Here is a 17982-nt window from a genome sequence, read left to right on the forward strand (position 1 = left end):
CCATGGCATGGAAGTTTTCAAACTATAGCCTGGATCAGAATCACCTGGAGGGCTTGTTACACAACAAATTGCTGCCCCTCTATCCCCACCCCACAAGTTCCTCACTCAGAAGGGCTAGGCTGGGATGCTGGCACCTGCATCTCTGACACTTTCCCAGGTAGTATGGAAGCTACTGGTCTGGGACCAGCCCTTGGAAAACACTGCTTTAGTTGTTAACTAGTTTAGAGCATTTGTAAAGATTATGAAACATGTACTAAACTCTGTGAAGGTTACACTGTGTTCAGGGCTAGCTTTAATTTCTGGGGGCCTGCCCTGGAGTTGATCCCTTAATCCCTCTTGATTGGTCCCCTTGGGTTACTGTGTCCTTTGGGGCAGTAGATGTTCATTTGGGTGGTTGACAGCACATAAGGCAGCAGATGCAAAATGGATCTATAAAGAGGGAAGAGCTATACAAATGCTAGTTGTGATTTATTCACTGGCGGCTTCTGGGCTCCACGCATAGAAGATGACAGCGACCTGTTCAGCGGTGACTGATGCGGGCTGGTGGAGGGCGACTACCAGTCAGGGGCCCTGGATGCCATTTCTTTGACCCAAAGAGGCTGACACCATGGCTAGGTCATTTTTCCCTTGTGAGCCTCACTTCTCCCACTTGAGAATGAGGAATGAGGTTGGTGGCTTTCCAACTGTGTGGCCAGGTGCCCTGGGCTTCTGGACTGCCTTGGAAGGTGTGTCTTTGGGACCCACCCTGCTTCAAGCATTGCAACTCCAGACTTTTTAAACCTGCTTGACATTAATAATTTTGATCAGTCTTCATACATTGGATTTCCAAGTAAAGCTTCTTTCGTAAAAAGGGCTCCACTAAAACAAAACCAGTTTAAAAACTACTAGGATGGGTAATTGTCAAGTTTCCTTTTAATTCTCAAAGTTTACCTTCCGAATCATGGAAAGTGTGCCCTGAAAAACAACTGAGGTGAAGAGACAGGAGATTTACCCCTAAGGCTTCCTCTCTCTAATGTTTTAACAGTAATCTGCTTACACCAGGACCTCTGCCTCCACGTGGTACCACTCCGGTGGGCAGACACCAGTGCCAGGCTGAAGGCCAGAAAGTGGTGGGTTGGCACTACAGTAATGATAGGGAAGTGACCCGCCACCGCAGAGAGAGCATTCTGCTCCAAGACGGTGACCATCACTGGTATATCTGGGGAAAATTATTTGACAAGAGAACCTTTTGAGGGAAGGACCATACCTAATTCACCTCTGTAAGTGGAATGCCCAATGTTAAGACTGGTATTCAGCTGGTTCCAGTCAGTCTTTCATGGCTGATGTCTATCCTAACTGGTGAAACATTTTGTTCTAACTGGGCAGTGCCTGTGTTCAAGTAGTTATTAAATATTTTGCAAATGCTCTCCTCTGCTTCTTACAATATCTGTCCCATAGCAGGTATGTAAGGAAACCAGGCTGAAAGATTGGGACCTGAATTCAGCAGCAGAAGTGGGTGGCACAGGTAATCGGCAGCTCCATCTGACACCAGAAGGTCCCCGGGGAACACCTCAAGTCCAGGTAAGTTGAGCACCACAGAGCCCCGCCTGTGTCCGTAGAACCTGTGTTCAGGAGACGGAAGGAGAGAGCTTAGAGCAGGGGCACCCCTGAGAGCACCTCCGGGTGTTCAGAAGAGACTGCCAGCAGCCTATTAACGCCCACCACATGTTTGCTCAACACAGTTTTAAGCCTGCTTGACATTAATGATTTTGATCGGTCTTAAGCAGAAGAGCTCACCAGGAAATGTCAACACAATGGTACCTAATGTGTTCTACTCAGAAGGACAACTGGGAGAAGGCCCTTGAACCCAAAAGTCTTTGCAACTGACTCACACTGCCTCCAAGTGGATCCATGGGTGTGGCCACCAACACCCCTTGTAATCCGAGGCTGGTTATTATTTAAAGCCAGTCCTTTTATTTTTTCCCAGATAAAAATGAGAAATATTGTTAGGAAAGCTTAGCAAACAGGCTTCTCTATCTTCTCCGTTCCTCTACCCCTTTTTGTAAAACTTCCTGTCTCTGGGATGTGCACACAATAAATGGCTGACCCGTCAGACACAGGGGAGAGCAGTTCTGAAGCTGCTGGGCATTCGCTCAGGGATCTCGAAGGAGCAAAGCTACAAGAAACAGGTCGTCTTGTTTGTGTTGGGGGCGCTCCTGCAGCACCCCATCCATGTTACTGGTGAGCATGGATGAATGAAATACACCTCTCATGCCTTCCTCTCCCAGGAAAATACCTTTATAAGGTAGTTTTGCAGAGGCATGTCTTATCTCCCACCTTTCCTGGAGCTCTGAGCTCCTGGTCTAAATCCCTGTATTTAGTAGGTGCTCAAAAAACATGTGTTGAGTATAAACTGAACAGCAACCAAGCCCTCGCACGCCTGGAGTCATCACTGTCACTTCCGCACGTGAACTCCTGCAGGAAGCGTATTCCAGGAACAGCTAGCTTCTCGCTGCTCTTTAAACTTGTCCTGCAGTCCTGCACGTCAGGTGGTTCCCCTTCTGCTTGCCTCTCTCCACTTTGCAAACTCATTCATGTCTAAATTTCAGCTTAGACGCTTTTCGTCTGGAAGTCTTTTCTGACCCGTGCAGAGAGAGCCATCGACCCTCTCCCCCACCCCATCTTGTCTCTTTACTGTATAATGATTTCATTGAAGGCTTATACTGTGTCATATTTATGTGAAATCTAAGCACCCAGCCCAGAACTTGACATACAGCAGCTATTCAAATAAGTTTCTTGAATGAATAGGCAAATTGACCCAGAGGATGATAGATACCCAGGCAGTCCACAAATGAACTTGCTTTTTCCATTCGGAATCATAATGACTAGTCACAAACAATTACAAGAGCAAACCACAGAAAGAGTCCCTCCTTCCTCCCATTAATGGTGGTGAGATCAGGCCCGTCCATTGCTCCCTCACCTGGGGTACCTTCCGACACACTCATTCATTTGGGAGCACCCCGGCCAGGCTTGGGAGTTCAGTTTGTACAAATGGAGCCAAAGGAAGACAACTGGCTCACATAGGGCTTGCTTCCTTGGTGTTCAAAGCCCAGTGGTGCTCATTTTGGGAAGGTGTGCATGTCCCTGGAAGGGTAAGACAGAATCTCTGTGGGTATGACATTTTTAACGTTCATCAGAAGAGAGCATGGGTTCATAAAATATCAAGAGTCACAGCTGTAACCATATGGAGAGCTGGGAAAACAATAAAGAACAACATTGATCCATAGTAACGTGAAGAGACATGAATTGATACAGGAAACCTGTCCCTGCTGCACCCATGCCGGGTGGCAGACTGCATTTCTGGGCACTTTGCAAAGGACCTCACGTCTGGGCCAGCCAGGGATGCTGGCTCATTGAATTAATGATATTCATGCAAGTAGTTGCTGTGAATTCAGGATTACTTTAAATTTAGGTCTTACTAGGGAAGGGGTGTTGGTGGTTCCAAGTTGGTATCGTATTTTTGCTACTCCAAAGAGGATTGCCTCATATAAAAAATGGTATGCACACAGGATCATTATGTCTAGTTCTGGGTTGATTAGCCACTGGAAGCAATCACTGTAATAAATTCAGAACTTTTTATAACCCTTTCCCATACAAGTTAGAGTGTGCCTAGGGTAGTGGTGTCCTATGTGAAGAGCGTGGAGAAGAGAATTTTTTGATACCAAGCAAGTGCAAAATGTTTAGGGTGTGGCTGGCAACCCACTGCCACTATGTAAGGACAGAATAACTTTATGCTGCCATTTGTTTGGAAAAATACAACTAAACAAACATCTTTGAGAAATGCTTTTTTTTTTTTCTTTTTGATCTGATGCTTGGCTATTCTGTTTCTTCAGGACAAAATTCTGGACCCAAGAGATTGTGTAACTGGGTGCCTGACCCAGACTTTGCATCCCTCTTGGGCCCGCCAGAGCCTCCCTCCACCCCTGTTCAGAAACCCCACCCAACCACACCTTCACTAACCCTGAGTTGCGCTGCGCCAGGCCAGTCATATCCGAGGGGACTAATCCCATGGCTGCTGGAATAATCTTGTCTCCTTTCTGGTATCAGAATGTCTCCTATTCCGTCCTCTGCTGAATATGCAGAGATCCATGGTGTGGGCTGGGACAGCAACAATTTAGAGAATCCAGAGAATTCTCCCCCACTCCTGAGCTGGCCTCACACCCAGGCGTCAATACTGAACACTGAGCTTGCTCTGCATGTTGGTGCCAGAAAAGCTTCTGGCTGGGAGCTTAGATTTTTTATGAAATAGACCCAATGATCCTGTGTGCATACCATTTTTTATATGAGGCAATCCTCTTTGGAGTAGCAAAAATTAGATATGTATTGGGAACCACCATAATGCCTTCTCCTGAGACCTAAATTTACAGTAATCCTGAATGCATTGCAACTTCTTGTATTAATTCCCTAGTGGGCCTCAAATGCATATACTTTGCAAGGATTAGATTGGTTTTGGTGAATATTATTCTAATTTATAGTCAGCTGTCACTTACTGAACATGGACTGTTACCAGACACTCTGGCAAGTGCTTTACATGCATCATCCTATCATTTTCACAAGTGCCCTACAAAGTGAAAATTACTCTTCTCATTAGAGAGCCAAGGTCCCTGGAGCTTAGAGGGATAGGTAAGCAACCCACCTAAAATTGCATTGCAATGAATGACAGAGCCAGAGCTCCAGACTCAAACACCCAAGTGTGACTCTGAATGACTTGTAAGTTGGAAGAAGAGAGAAAGATACTGCAAACCATGTTAAGGCACAAAGTGTTTTTTAAAATTGATAAAACAATGGTAACTGCTTAGGTAAAAGAGGAGGTGAGGAGTTTGAAGGAAGTTTCCCCCAAAGATAAATCGGCATCCTAACCCCTGGAACCTGTGAACATCATCTTATTTGGAGAAGGGGTTTTTGCAATTGTAATTAAGTGAAATATCTTGAAATGACATTATTCTGGATTCTCTGGTGGGGCCTAAATCCAATGACATGTGTGCTTATAAGACACCCAGAGAAGAGAGAAGGCCACGAGAAGGTCACGTGAAGACAGACAGAGGTTAAAGGCAGACAGCCACAGAGCCTCTGGGTGATGAAGTGGGGTTCCTCCCCTAGACCCGCAGGGGGAGTGTGGCTCTGCCGACACCTTGATTTTGGACTCGGGCTTCCAGGACTGTGAGAGCACAAGTTTCTGTTGCTGTAAGCCACTGAGCAATAGCTTACAGCAGCCACAGGAAGCTAATAAAGGGGCCAGTACATGAGTGGCCAGGGCACTTGACTTACAGCTTGATTCCCAGCTCTGACTTTCATGACATGTGACTTTCACATGTTGCTTCTTATGTGAAAACAACTGTGAGTGAGACCCTTTCCATCTCTCTTGATCTATAAATTAAGAATTTAGGACCATCACTCTCATTTTCCCCAGCAGGGGCCAGCAGGTGGGAACAGTAATTATGACGTGATCTTTATCTTGGCACAAATGTTTGAAGATGGATAATTAAAGCTTCTCCTTTAGATATATGATTAATACATCATTTGCACTTAAAAAAAATTTCCTTCTGTACAGTGGGCTTAAACCAGGATTTTAATTCTTGGGTTCAAATTTTAAAGGGAAATAATGAAAAATACTAGGAAATATGGGGAAAGAGCAACTGCCTCACAGTGGTGTATGCGCCTTAATGGAGTAAAAATCTTATTGAAGTTACTACAATTTGGTTAAGACACATTCCGTTCCCTGCTATGAATGTTGCTGAGTGTTTTTTTAAAATCAGGCAGGCTTATCAGTCCTTCCTCAGATGCTATAATCCTTCTCTAATAGTAAAATTCATGGGACAGGCATACCTTGGAGATATTGTTCTGTTCCAGATCATCACGATAAAGCGATATTGCAATAAAGTGAGTCAAATGAATTTTTTTGTATCCCAGCGTATATAAAAGTTCTGTTTGCATTATACTGTGGTCCACCAAGTGTCCAATAGGACTATGTCTTAAATAATAATGTACATAACTTTATTTATTTCATGGCTAACCATCATCTGATTTTCAGTGAGTCATAATCACGGATCACGGATCGCCATAACAAATATGATAAGAATGCAAAAATTTGAAATATTGTGAGAATTATCAAATAGCGACAGAGACACAAAGTGAGCAAATGCTGTTGGAAAAGTGACCTTCGAGAGAGAAACACAAAAGAGATTAGGAAGATGGGGGAGGGTGAAAGGAGCTGGAGGAAGACAAGTAGCTGGGAGAACAAAAATACAAAGCAAAAAACGGATCATACAGTTTCCTCTACCAGATTGTTTTACTCTAAGTAACTAACCAACTGACCTCTTTCTTTCATCCTTACACTTTTATTGAACATCGACTATGCGCTAGGCAGTGTTCCAGGCACTAAAGCATGCAGCATGAACAAAACAGACAAGCCCCTGCTTCCATGGAGCTTACGTTCTACAACTGCTGATGCCGGTGGAAGACCCACACATGGATCCGGATGGGAAAGGAAGCTGCCCGGAAGGCTTCCCTGATCCCCCGAGGCTGCCGTCTCCTCTCTTCCCACTAATTAACAATATGCCATCTGTCTCATCACAAGGAAAAAAAAAATGCAACTGTGTGGTGATGGATGTCAGCTAAACTTATTGTAGTCATCATTTTGCAAGATCTGCATATGCAAGACGGGCTTCCAAATACCTTATTATTTGGTTTTCATGCTAATATTGCTCCATTTGCAAATATATATATATATTAGCATCCTGTTAGAAATGGCATAAAACTAAAGGTGATTTATCCTAGAGGAATTAACGTTTAAACAAAAGGGTATTAACAAGAAGCCTTCAGGTGAGAACATGTACCAATGTACACGGCTGTGCATCGGTCAGCCTCTACTTCTTTCTGACAGCACGACCTTGGGCAAGTTTTTTAACAACTCAAAAACTCAAAGTCTTCATCTTTGAGTTTAACGTTTAAAAAAAAAGGGTATTAACAAGAAGCAGAGTCACTCTGGCTGAGAGGGGGAGGGAGATTAAGAGCAGGAGTGCATCACTTAAAAAAAAATACAGAAAATGTTTTAAAACAGCTAACAAAATTAAGACAAACGTAAAAGCAGCCTAATATAGACATAACTTGCTTAGGCTACATCCGGGAAAGAATGAACCCTGTAGTACTCAGCCAATGAGGAACCAGGGGAGGGACTCACGGGCTAAGGAATTAACTGCTTGCTGTAACCCCTAGTGTGCTGCTCACCAGACACCGGATCTTGCAAGACCGTCCTTAAAGCCTGGCTCGGCTGTTCTCTTGGATCAAGTTCCTTTCACAGTGAGCACGTTTCTCCCAATCCCCCTTTGGGGGATGTTCTAACTGGCATTCAGTGTTTTTTTGTCTGGTTTCTTTTGTAAGATGGACTTTCAAATACCTCGTCATTTGGTGTAGATATATTCATACAGACACATTAAATCATTAGGTTGAACACGTTAAACTTATACAATGTTATATGTCAATTGTATCTCAATAACACTGGAGGGGAAAAAGGAAAGAGATACAATAAAATATGATGCTATACCGTGCTAAAGTATTTAGCAAAGAAACAAACAAAAAAAACCCAATATGCCATCCATTAGTCTCTAGTTAATACCTTCCTGATAAGCTTTTAAGCCCTATGAGAGCTGGAACCCTCTTCTTCCTCTTTGGTGTTACCCAGAGTTGACAGACAGTGCTCAGTATACAACAGGCTTTAAATAACAGTCTGTGGAGGGTATAATATTGTACTGAATCTGATGTTCAGTCACATCAAATAAGCTTCCCATGATCATTTCAGTCTGGGGTCATAATATTTTATAAGTCAATGATTTGCATATAGGAAATGCTGAATTAATGAATGAACAAATGAATGAATGAATGAATGGTTTCTTTTTTTAAAAGCTGTATTTATTTTATACTATCATCTATTATATCAATGCTATTATACTATTGATCATTTCAGAAACTTATTTCAGTGGGTACTATTTGTATATCCAGGTCACAGATGAAGACTTTGAGTGTTTGAGTTGTTAAAAAACTTGCCCAAGGTCGTGCTGTCAGAGAGAAGTAGAGGCTGACCGATGCACAGCCAGGAAGCGATTTCAACAGGTTTAACACCAGGCTGTGCTGCCCCCTACTGGCAACTCCCGCTGAATCTGGCTTTGGGTGTTTCAACCGACATTTAGTGTTACATCTGGTTTCTTCCTTGTCTGGTTCAAATGCCTTGTCATTTGGTTTTCATACTAGTGTTGCCCCATTTGCTAATTTGGATATATTTAGCATTTTCCGTTTACTTCTGAGCATTGGAAGGTTAAGTCTTTGTTCGCATAGATGTGATAAGTACATTTCCCTTGTCAGCTGCAGGGCTGACTGGAAAATTAGGTGAGACAGACAGCTTTCGGTGAACATAAATTTTATAGGTACCAGGAAGGTCTCCCTACACTCCAAATCTCCCCCACTTGCTTCTTGATATTTAAACTCTCACCAACACTGCATCATTGCTGGGCTTCAAATTATGTCCTTTGTCAAAATGCAAATACAACCTGATAGCCTGCCTGCTTTTTCTTCTTCCAACCCTCTTTTCCTTCAATAAATATTTTTGGAGATAGACTCTAGCTGGGTAATGAGTTTTAGAAGTTTAAAGGGAAATAACTGGTCTCTGCCCTCAGGAAGATCTTGATTCTGGAAGCAGAAGAATGTATTAAGAAATGCAGAAGTGTTTGAGATATGCTGATGGAGGCATTTATAACGTGTGGGGAAACCCAGAAGACAAGAATGCACTGCTCTACCTGGAGAGATGGGTGCAGCTATCCCTTAAACCTGAAGTCTTTCACATTTTGGTAAGAGTGAATTGTAAAGATTTTTTTCCAGGAGGCATATTTTGATGTTAGGAGAAGGTTTGCAGTGAGTGTGAGTTTACTGGAATATTATATATATAGAAAGAGGGAACGACAGGGATAAAAAAACTTTACAAAGAGAAACCTGAAATTCAGAACTGAAAATAGATTGGGCTGTTTTCACATGAGCCTGTCCAAAACACTGCAGTAAGAAGAACAGTATTTTTGCAAAAAGGCTTATGTGTATTCCACAAGGCAGAAAAGGTTGTTGTGACTGACTGAACACCACAGAGGCAAGCATTTCTTAATCGAACATACCAGGGATCAGCAAACATTTTCTATAAAGTCCCAGATAGTAAATATTCTAGGCTTTTCATTCAACAAACATTGCCAAGTATTGTACTAAGTCCTGGAGAAACAATACTGAATAATTCAGGGTCATCACTAGGTACAAAGATGACCAAATTACTTCCCTCTAATTTCCTGTTGTGATTTTCTGTAACCTTCCACTATTTGTAGTATGTGATCATGATGTATTAAACCCCACAGAGCTTTTTAAGGCTTCAGGGACTTCAACCAGATGGTTCCTTTGAATTTACCAAAGCTATTTATGTTACTGTCTCACAAAGATTCTGCATGTCAATAAAAATTACCTGCATGCCATGTTTTGCAAATGACTTGATGTGTCCCATCCCTTAGCCTTTATGTCTGTTTAACTCCATCTATCATCAAAGCTGGATAGGTTTTATTTGCTCTAGGAAGCATTCTTTGACCAAGACACTCAGATACAGATTTCCACCCTTGATGCATTCTTTAAATCAACTATTGACTCAAAATCACCATTCAGATGTTCCATAGGTCCTCAAGTTCAACACATCCAAATGTGAAGTCAAGATCTGCCCCCTAGCCACCCTATCTCCCTTTTCTCCCCAGGGTAACATATATCAATGAATGGAACCATTTGTCACTCAGTGGTGCAAGCCAGAAGCTTAAAGATCATTCTGGATGACTTCCTTCCCCTTACCCCCATGGTCTACTATTTACCAAGTCCAGGTGATTTTATCTCCTAAATGCCTCTTGAACTGAGCTACTTTCTAACTCCACTGCTTTCATCAGACCCTCATCTAACTTCTCATACCTGAACATTCTGATTGTTCTGCTGGAGTCCACTCTCATCTAAATCTCATGTCTACCCTCTATCCATCTGCTCATATCAATCTGTTCAATGGCTTCACACTGCTCCTAGGGTAAGGAACACAGTCCCCTGAACAGGCTATTAGACTCTGCATGATCAGCTCTAATCAGCATCATCATTTCTCTAAGACTACTCTCTTTTTCAGTTTCTCTGGCACATCTGAATTGGGTATTATTTTAGAGCTTTATCCTGGTTTGCACCCATGGAAGATTTGCACGAATGGCCCTACTCTTCACCTACTCCTATATCTACACTCGCTGCCATGTAGCACTTCTGTGCTGGTGACACCTAATTTCCTGACCCTGAGTTCAGCCATGTCACTTGTTTTAGTCAATAGAATGAGACAAGATACAGAGCCCAGGTTGCAAGAGGCCTTGCATGTTTCTGCTTGTCCTCTTGAACATCTCCCTTCACCATAAGAACATGCCCAGGGCAGCCCTTTGGTGTCCCATGAAAAGGATGAAGAAAATGGGGAGTGGAACACAGCTGAGCCCAGCCAAGGTCAGCTGACCCTTGGAGTGGTTTGTTATGTAGCAATACCTCACTGATACACTAACACAATAATTTGCATTTTCCCATAGCTTTGTAACTATCTTCTACTTTTGTTCATACATTTAGGTCAATTAGGATTAAAATCAATACAGACTGTATTGATGGATCTCATCCTTCCTACTATAAAACAGCAAACTCTTGCTTAAGGATTGAGGTCCAGAGAAAAAAATAAATGGCTGATTCCCTGAGGATTCCTCCATGACTTTCCATATAAAATGAGGGCTTTCCCCCCAATCCTACAGATTGGGTGGATGAAATTGGGCATGGATCTTTTCGCTGCTGCCACAGAAGGTCCTCATTCCTGGGAGGGATGGCAAATATACTGCCATACCTGGAGATTGGGCTAGAAGTTCAGAGCTGGTTTCTGAAGTGATACAATCCACCTACATTCTAGATAAAGTCATGGTGTGTCATAACGGGTCTTTTCACAAGTTGTCCTAGATTTAAACAGTATATCCTGTTCCTTTTATCTTTGTCTTCTGAATTTCTTTTTGAAAATCTGTTGAATGTTTCAACATCCAACATTTTCTCTGACAAAACTTATTACTAAGTGGATATTAATTAAGCCATAGGGCCAAGTCATGGACAATTCAAAATGAAAACCATGACCTCATGGCTGTCAATCCCTGCCGCAAAAAGTCACAGCAAAATGCTGTACTTTTAAAGGGGACCCTTGAAATGAGCACTGTTTCACTCATAAACATGAAGAGTGATTTGGGGGCTGTAAAACCAAGTGCCCCCATTAATACACCATCAGGTTTGCTATGTCAGAACAAAGATACATCAAAGAAAATGGCTAACAATTCTCATAGAACTGGAGACAAGAAAAATATACATACCTGGATGGATGCATTTCTTCTCCCTGAAATAAAGTTTTAGAAAACATGTTTTAGTTTTGCTCAAATGCACCCAAAATTCCAAAGCAGACATTTTGAAAGGAGAGGCAATTATCTTTCCTAGATAAAATGTTTTGGAATTTTCTTTTTGAAGGGGAGGTGGGGGGATATTAGAAATCTGAATAATTTGCTCCTTCTGCCCTTTTGAACCAGCCACACCAGGTGTTTTCAAGGGTGTGGATTTGCTGCCTTTACCATCCAGGGCCTGACAGACCATCTCTAGCCTGAGCTTGGCACTTTCTTTAAGTGCCTTCAAGGATATTGAAGCAAGTGAGCTAGACCCCCATCCTCCCTCTGACCCCCAAACTGCCCTACTCCTCTTGTTTGGCAGCCAGTGCATCCTAAAGACTGTACGTCCCTCAGGAGCGATGTCCTTTGCCGTCTCCGTGCACAGGACCCCCTGGCCTTGGACGAAAGGCGGCAGCCCAGAGGCCCGTTTGCTCTGCGGTTCACTGAATGAGAGGCAGGAGGCTAGGGCCGTGTTACCTGAGGACTAGGGCGCAGTGCGGCGGGGCTGGGTGGTGAGTGACCTCCGGGCCCTGGAAGGGAGACCTGAAGCCTGGGCAGGGGCTCACATGAGGGCCCTGTGTCCAGGGCCCTTTTGGGGTCTGGAGGCAATCTTGACTGGAGTCTTGAGGGTGACAGGGAGCATGAGGAACCCTTTGGGCTTCCGGGTAGGCTCTTGGAAAGGTAGGGTGAGGGACCCGCAGGCTCCTTCCAGCTGCTCCAGGTGGGCACTTCCCAGGCCTCCTGCTGAAGAGGTGAGTGGGAAGCCCCACCGCCAGCACCCCTTAATCTTCGCAAGGTGGGAGATGTGGAGATGCGGCCTGGGGCCTGCCGGTCGAAGTGGAGAAGGTTCCCCTGGTTCTCACAGCGCCTCTGCGACAGGCTCCCTGGGCTGGGCCGAGGAGGGGCTCCGCACGCCTCTGGAGGGCACGACTCCATCTCCCCCGGGCAGCTGACAGGCCCCCACGCTGGACGCTTCCAGGGGTCACGGTCAGGATGGCTGTTCTCTGGAGGACACGGGGTTGCTCAGTTGCCGCTTCTGAGTGCCGCTCTTCCAGGGCGTCTGTGTCCTTTTCCAGACAGGTTGTTGCGTCCTTACTGAGGAAGAGCGGAGTGTGGGATCTGCTGCAAATGAGGGAGGCCGAAGTGAGGAAAAAGGGGTCTGAAATTTCCCATGAAAACTTCTAATTTGTCAGAGGAGACAGGGAGAGCCCAGTTAACATGAGGAAAATTAACAGGTGATGCCAGCCTTCCCAGCTATGTAGTGTGGTGTGTATGATGAAATTCACTTGCCATTTATTTAATATTCCTTCTAGGTTCAAATCAAAAAGCTTTTAAAAACCTTGGTAACCTAAGAGACTTTTTGGAAACCACAAAACTCATCACCTTTTGATTACTCCATTTTAAGAAAAATCAAATATACATTAAAATTTTCTTTCTTTCTCCCCCCCTCCCTCCCTCTGTCCTTGCTGTCCTTTCTCTTAGTGCCGTGGCATATTTCAAAGATGTAAGGATGTAAGAGCAAGAAAATGAGGGCCCCTTCCCTCAAAGTTTAAATTAAAGAATGGGATATAGTTTCAAAGATATTGCTATAAAGGACTTGGCGAAAGATGTTCTGGATTTTACCCATCCCCATGTTTTGTAAAAATAACTTTAAAGTTTGAAAAGAAAATCCCAGACGTCAGCCGGATGCCCCACTTTTCATGAGCCGAGATGTTTTCTAGGATTCATCGATACAAAATTACCTCCCAGTTAAGCTCTTCTCAGGCTGAAGCAAAGCTGATTCTACCATTTGACAATGTGATTTGTGGTGCTATGGAAATGACTTATTGCTCTTCTGTTATTTTGTAGTTCTCCACATAAAAATGTTATTACATGCTGGAAAGTGTCTAGCCTTACCCATCCTGTCAACTATTGCATGAAAGTCAATGGAGCTTATTTACAGACCTGGTGTGGGACCATGGAACAGATAACTGGACCAGCTTCCCTCACCGGGGGCGATAGGGAAGGTGGTTTCAGACTGCAAGGCTTGCTCGCAGATGGAACGAACATCAGAAGTTGACCACGTATTCTGAGGTCTCCAATAATAATTTTAGCACATCTATAATTCTCAAGTGAAACTCAGCGATCTGGAGCGCTTGAGGAATGAACACATTTGGATGGCCAAATTTTAAGGTTAGCTAGAAGTTAATTTTTTTAGTGCTATTATAATTTTAATTGCACTGACAACGCTGTTTAGGAGGACTTTCTCTATAGTGTATTATTTACTTCCTCAACTGGATAGTAGAGAACACTGAGCACCAATAAATCTTTTCCAGATGACCTGGCCTCCTCCTGTTGATTGTCACTCACAGCACTGGCCGGAACACAGTGATGGTTCCTCTGTTTACCGTAGTTCTATGGAGAACACAATACTTACTCCAGGTGTTTGTAGCACATGATAGTTCCCTCACACTAAGTGGCCTAACACTGGCACACTCCCTAATTTTTATTCATCGCTTTTCATAGTCTGTGTACTTGCCCATGGCAGCCGCTCCCCCCTTTTATTTGTTTCTTCTAATCTGTTCCAGGCGTACAAGTCCAGCAACCGTGTGTAGACAGAATTAATAGGCTCTAAGAGGTACTCTTATCAGTACAGAGGAGGAGCCCTGTGCTATAGCATTGTTCTGACAATGCTGTGATACTGCTTTGGGGGACTCCGTGTTCTCTCATATTTACTCCCTAGCTGCTCTGGTTTAAGGCCAAATGAAACCAATGGCTGCTGGATTTTGCCCTGGAGAGCTATTCAAGGAACTGCTTAGATACCACCTAACGTCTAATCAACTCTTATCTTCACAAGAAACCTGCAATTCTTAATACTGGGCTGGCTTTAATGTCTCGAACAGAGGCCTCAAATGTTACAGAAGTTCACATGTAGAACACAAATGCCTAAGGCCCCCTCGTTCTGGGGGTGAGGGGAGAGGGTAATACCAGCGAGCAAACTCATGTTTTAGTTAGGCTGGGGTGCAACTGGTCTTGGCTTTAGGTTGATCATTTCTGACTGCAGTTCGGCTGGTCCCAGCTTCCCCGGACATACTGGGTGTTTTTTCAGGTCCTAACTGGAGAGGTCATTTCCTCATGCTCCCAACAAACAAATGGCTGAGGACTAGAGTTACAGGTACTTTCACGCATGTACACACCCAGGGGATTTCATTAGTTTCTTCTTGACAGAGTTGGCCCAGTTCTACGCAGCAGCACTGTTCAAAGAACTCATATGTTTACACAGGCAATTGCATAGCAGTTCTTTTAGAATTCTCAGCCCTGCATCCCCCCTCTGTCATTGTGCCTTGTTTCTACTCCTTGGGGGGCTGAGGACACTGCTTTGGGCTTCCTGTCCAGTCCTCCTGACTTAGGGGTGTAGTGGCCAGTAGGAGGTTATTCTGTCCATAGGAACTAAGGGTGATTAGATATTATTACCCATCAGTGTCTCAAATGTGGGAACCAAGGTCATAGTAACTGCTGGGATGACTCACTGCAGACAAAGGAACCTTAAACACAGCCGGGCCTGGGGAGACGGGCTGCAGAGAGGGGGAACCCGGCCCTGGGGTGCACAGCTGCTTGCTCCCCTGCCTCACTGCCACGAGCCCAGCAGGACCTGGGACAGGCCCTTCCCCTCAGCCCCAGGCTGCACGTCTGAAAGGAACTCCCGGTGCCTCCCTCACTGGGTAGCTGCAGCAGTTACAGGGCGTTTCTGCATGGGGCCCCGGGGGCCTCCCTAAATGATTCCCCCTGGATCTGGTAAGGAGTCAAGTTAACAGAGAAGTTCAGGCTAACTCTAACACTCGCTTAGAGACGAAATCAATAAACGATCATTGTAAGGAAAATCCACCAGCTGGCGACTGACTGCTCAAGCTTTAAGAATCAGCAAACACCACCACGGTTGGGGAAGCAATCTCAGTATCCTCGACATTAAACCACGCAAATTAATAATTCACCCGTTCTTAGACCTGGAGGACCGGCAAGGCAGGACCAAGGGCGGCTGGCAGCAGCAGGAGCTGACAAGGGAAAGGGCCGGAGGGACACCCGGGCAGCCCCTGAACGTCATAGGTAATACCTGCGGCTGTCCACCTCTGAAGCGGAGAGTGCCCGGGTGCGTCCAGGGGAGGGAGTCAGAGCAGAATGAGCTGCCAGGTGCCGGCTCAGAACAGTTTCCACCTTGTAACAATGGACCCTCCCTGGCCCAGGGCAGGCGAGCTGAAATGAGGAACTGGCTTCTCCCCAACTTAGAGACTTCTCTAGCTATTTGTTTATGAAAAAGCCTATAGGGAGGCAAGGTCCATCTAAGACCGCCTTAGGTTTGTTTCTATTGAACAGTGGCTGATCTAACACAGGAGTAATGCACATGTGGCTTTTTACTTCCCCATCAGGTGTTCAATATTCATCATTGATGGTTCAGTGAGGCAGTTCTATTCTGTTTGTTTTTCTCTAAAGTTGTGAGAATCATTCCCTTCAGCCTTACTGGGCTCACATCCTGTGTGGATCTGTTTAATTAATGGGGTGTTTTGAATAAGTGCTGATTAACAGAGGAAATGATCATTGTACTAGGGAATAAATTTGTGAACATTAATTTTCAAATAATTAAAATGCAAATGGAAAGGACTTGTATCTAAGAGCATTTTCATTAGAGCAGTACACTAAAGAAACTTTATTTGGTGTCTGGGTGGGGATATTGCATACATTCCCAAGACTGTATACAGCATGCAAAAATAGTTCTATAGTCTCTTTATAAAAACAAATTTCAGCAATCCTAATTAAGTCTAGCTTACTGAAGTTTTCATCGCTTAGAAGCATTACAGATACTCACTGCGAAGATTTCTTTAGGTCATTGATTCTCAAAGTGGGTTCCTGGATCAACGGCATCAGTAGCAATTGGGAGCTTGTTTGAAAGCAAATTCCCACCCTTCTCCCACCTCCTGAACCAGAAACTTGGGGTGAGCCTGAATGCCTGCATTTAATCAGCCTTCCAGATGATGCTTACACATGTTAAACATTTGAGAACTGCTGCTTTAGGGGAAAAAAAAGGCTTAATTTATAGACCTTGGTCTTGTGGTAACCTTTCTATTAGTCTTGAGGCCTCTCATGTTGGTCTTATTAGAGCATCATTTACTTAAAACTTTGAAAAATGACTTAACCTCCTTCCTTCCCCACCATCGCCATCATCACCACCACCACCAAACCAAAAACATAGATAGCGTCAAGGGCATTTCTCTATTTTGCCAGCAGAAAATATTCTGAGCTCCTATCATGGCTGTCTAGAAATGAATTGTTTCACTTTAGGAAGAAAGAAAAAAAAAAGAATAAAATATTTTAGCTTTTGGTTTGTGGAACGAAGGTCATACTTTATTCACTGGTCCCCTCATACATGCAGGACTGTAAAACCGTCCCTCCTGGAGGATAATAATAATAATAATAATGGGATATTTGATCTCCATCTGCAAATGGCCAACCTCTGGTTGTAACTTGAAGAAAATTAAGAGTCTACAGAAAGGTCACAAAGGATTACCAGAAAACAAAAAACAAAAAACAGTGCAACCTCTAAGGAGAAGGGGATAGGAAGGTGTGGATAAAATGAGAGTTCCTGTGGCCAGGATTCTCACCTGGCCATGGTCGACTAGTTCACTGCACACCTGTGGGCAATACATGGCTGTTGACTCTATAAAAAGAGCTCCACCCAGTGCTCTGGGCATGACATGGTGGCAGGGCTGCAAGGCTGCAGGAGAGCAGAGCAGAGGCTGGAGTGGCAGCAGTGCTAAAGACAGAGGCCCAGAGGACGGCTGTGCGGGATGGCTGTGCAGACAGAGGGGCCCAGAGGATGGCTGTGCAGACAGAGGATCCCAGAGGCAGAGACTGCTTGCTGCATGCAGACTCGCTCTGAGTGAATGGGATTTTAGTGCCAGACCTGCCACCTGCAAATAAAGTTGGGTATAACCCTTTCACCCCAAGAACGTATTGCTGTCAATTTCTTTGGTCAAACTGAATCCATAGCGAACTTGCCCAGGGCTGAAACCCATTGGCAAGACAATTGGCGAAAGTTGGCAGGGTTCATTGTTGACCAAGGAAAAAGACAGGCTGCCCTTATGGGAGGGGTGCTTCAGCGGGCTACCCCTTTGAATGGGGACCATCCCCCAATGGATATGTGGTCTCAGGTGGCTTGCCTCCTAGAGGACTGGGCCCACCCCAGGACTGGAGGCAAGTGGAAGTGACACCTGAGGCAGTAGGGGTGGCTCTTGGTATAGTAAGCAGGTCCTTTGAGAAGCAGAGTGCCCGTGAGGCAGCGGGGACTGGGTTGGCTGCTTCTCACAGTCTTAAAAAGGTCTACAGAGGAGACCCAAGAAATGGTGGCATGAGAACATGAGCTGCAAACCTCTGTGGATTTCCTGAGGAAGGAGATGGCATTGATAAGTGAGGAGGCGGCACT

At 44.5% G+C, this 17982-nt stretch overlaps 1 protein-coding gene across 1 annotated transcript in view; it reads right to left on the bottom strand.

Annotated features, from left to right (window-relative positions):
* Window positions 1–16313, bottom strand: part of PLEKHG7 (pleckstrin homology and RhoGEF domain containing G7) — a 50218-nt gene extending 33905 nt beyond the window's left edge. Inside the window, exons 1-4 of the mRNA XM_036891519.2 lie at window positions 15619–16313; window positions 12006–12650; window positions 11463–11485; window positions 1474–1601 (exon numbers count right to left, since the gene is read on the bottom strand). Coding sequence (XP_036747414.1) covers window positions 1474–1601; window positions 11463–11485; window positions 12006–12464 — 610 coding nt within the window. The 5' untranslated portion in view covers window positions 12465–12650; window positions 15619–16313. The remainder of the gene's footprint in view (window positions 1–1473; window positions 1602–11462; window positions 11486–12005; window positions 12651–15618) is intronic.
* Window positions 16314–17982: the final 1669 nt, after the last annotated feature.

The sequence above is a fragment of the Manis pentadactyla genome, chromosome 10 (assembly GCF_030020395.1).
Source record: "Manis pentadactyla isolate mManPen7 chromosome 10, mManPen7.hap1, whole genome shotgun sequence".
Lineage (NCBI taxonomy): Eukaryota > Metazoa > Chordata > Mammalia > Pholidota > Manidae > Manis > Manis pentadactyla.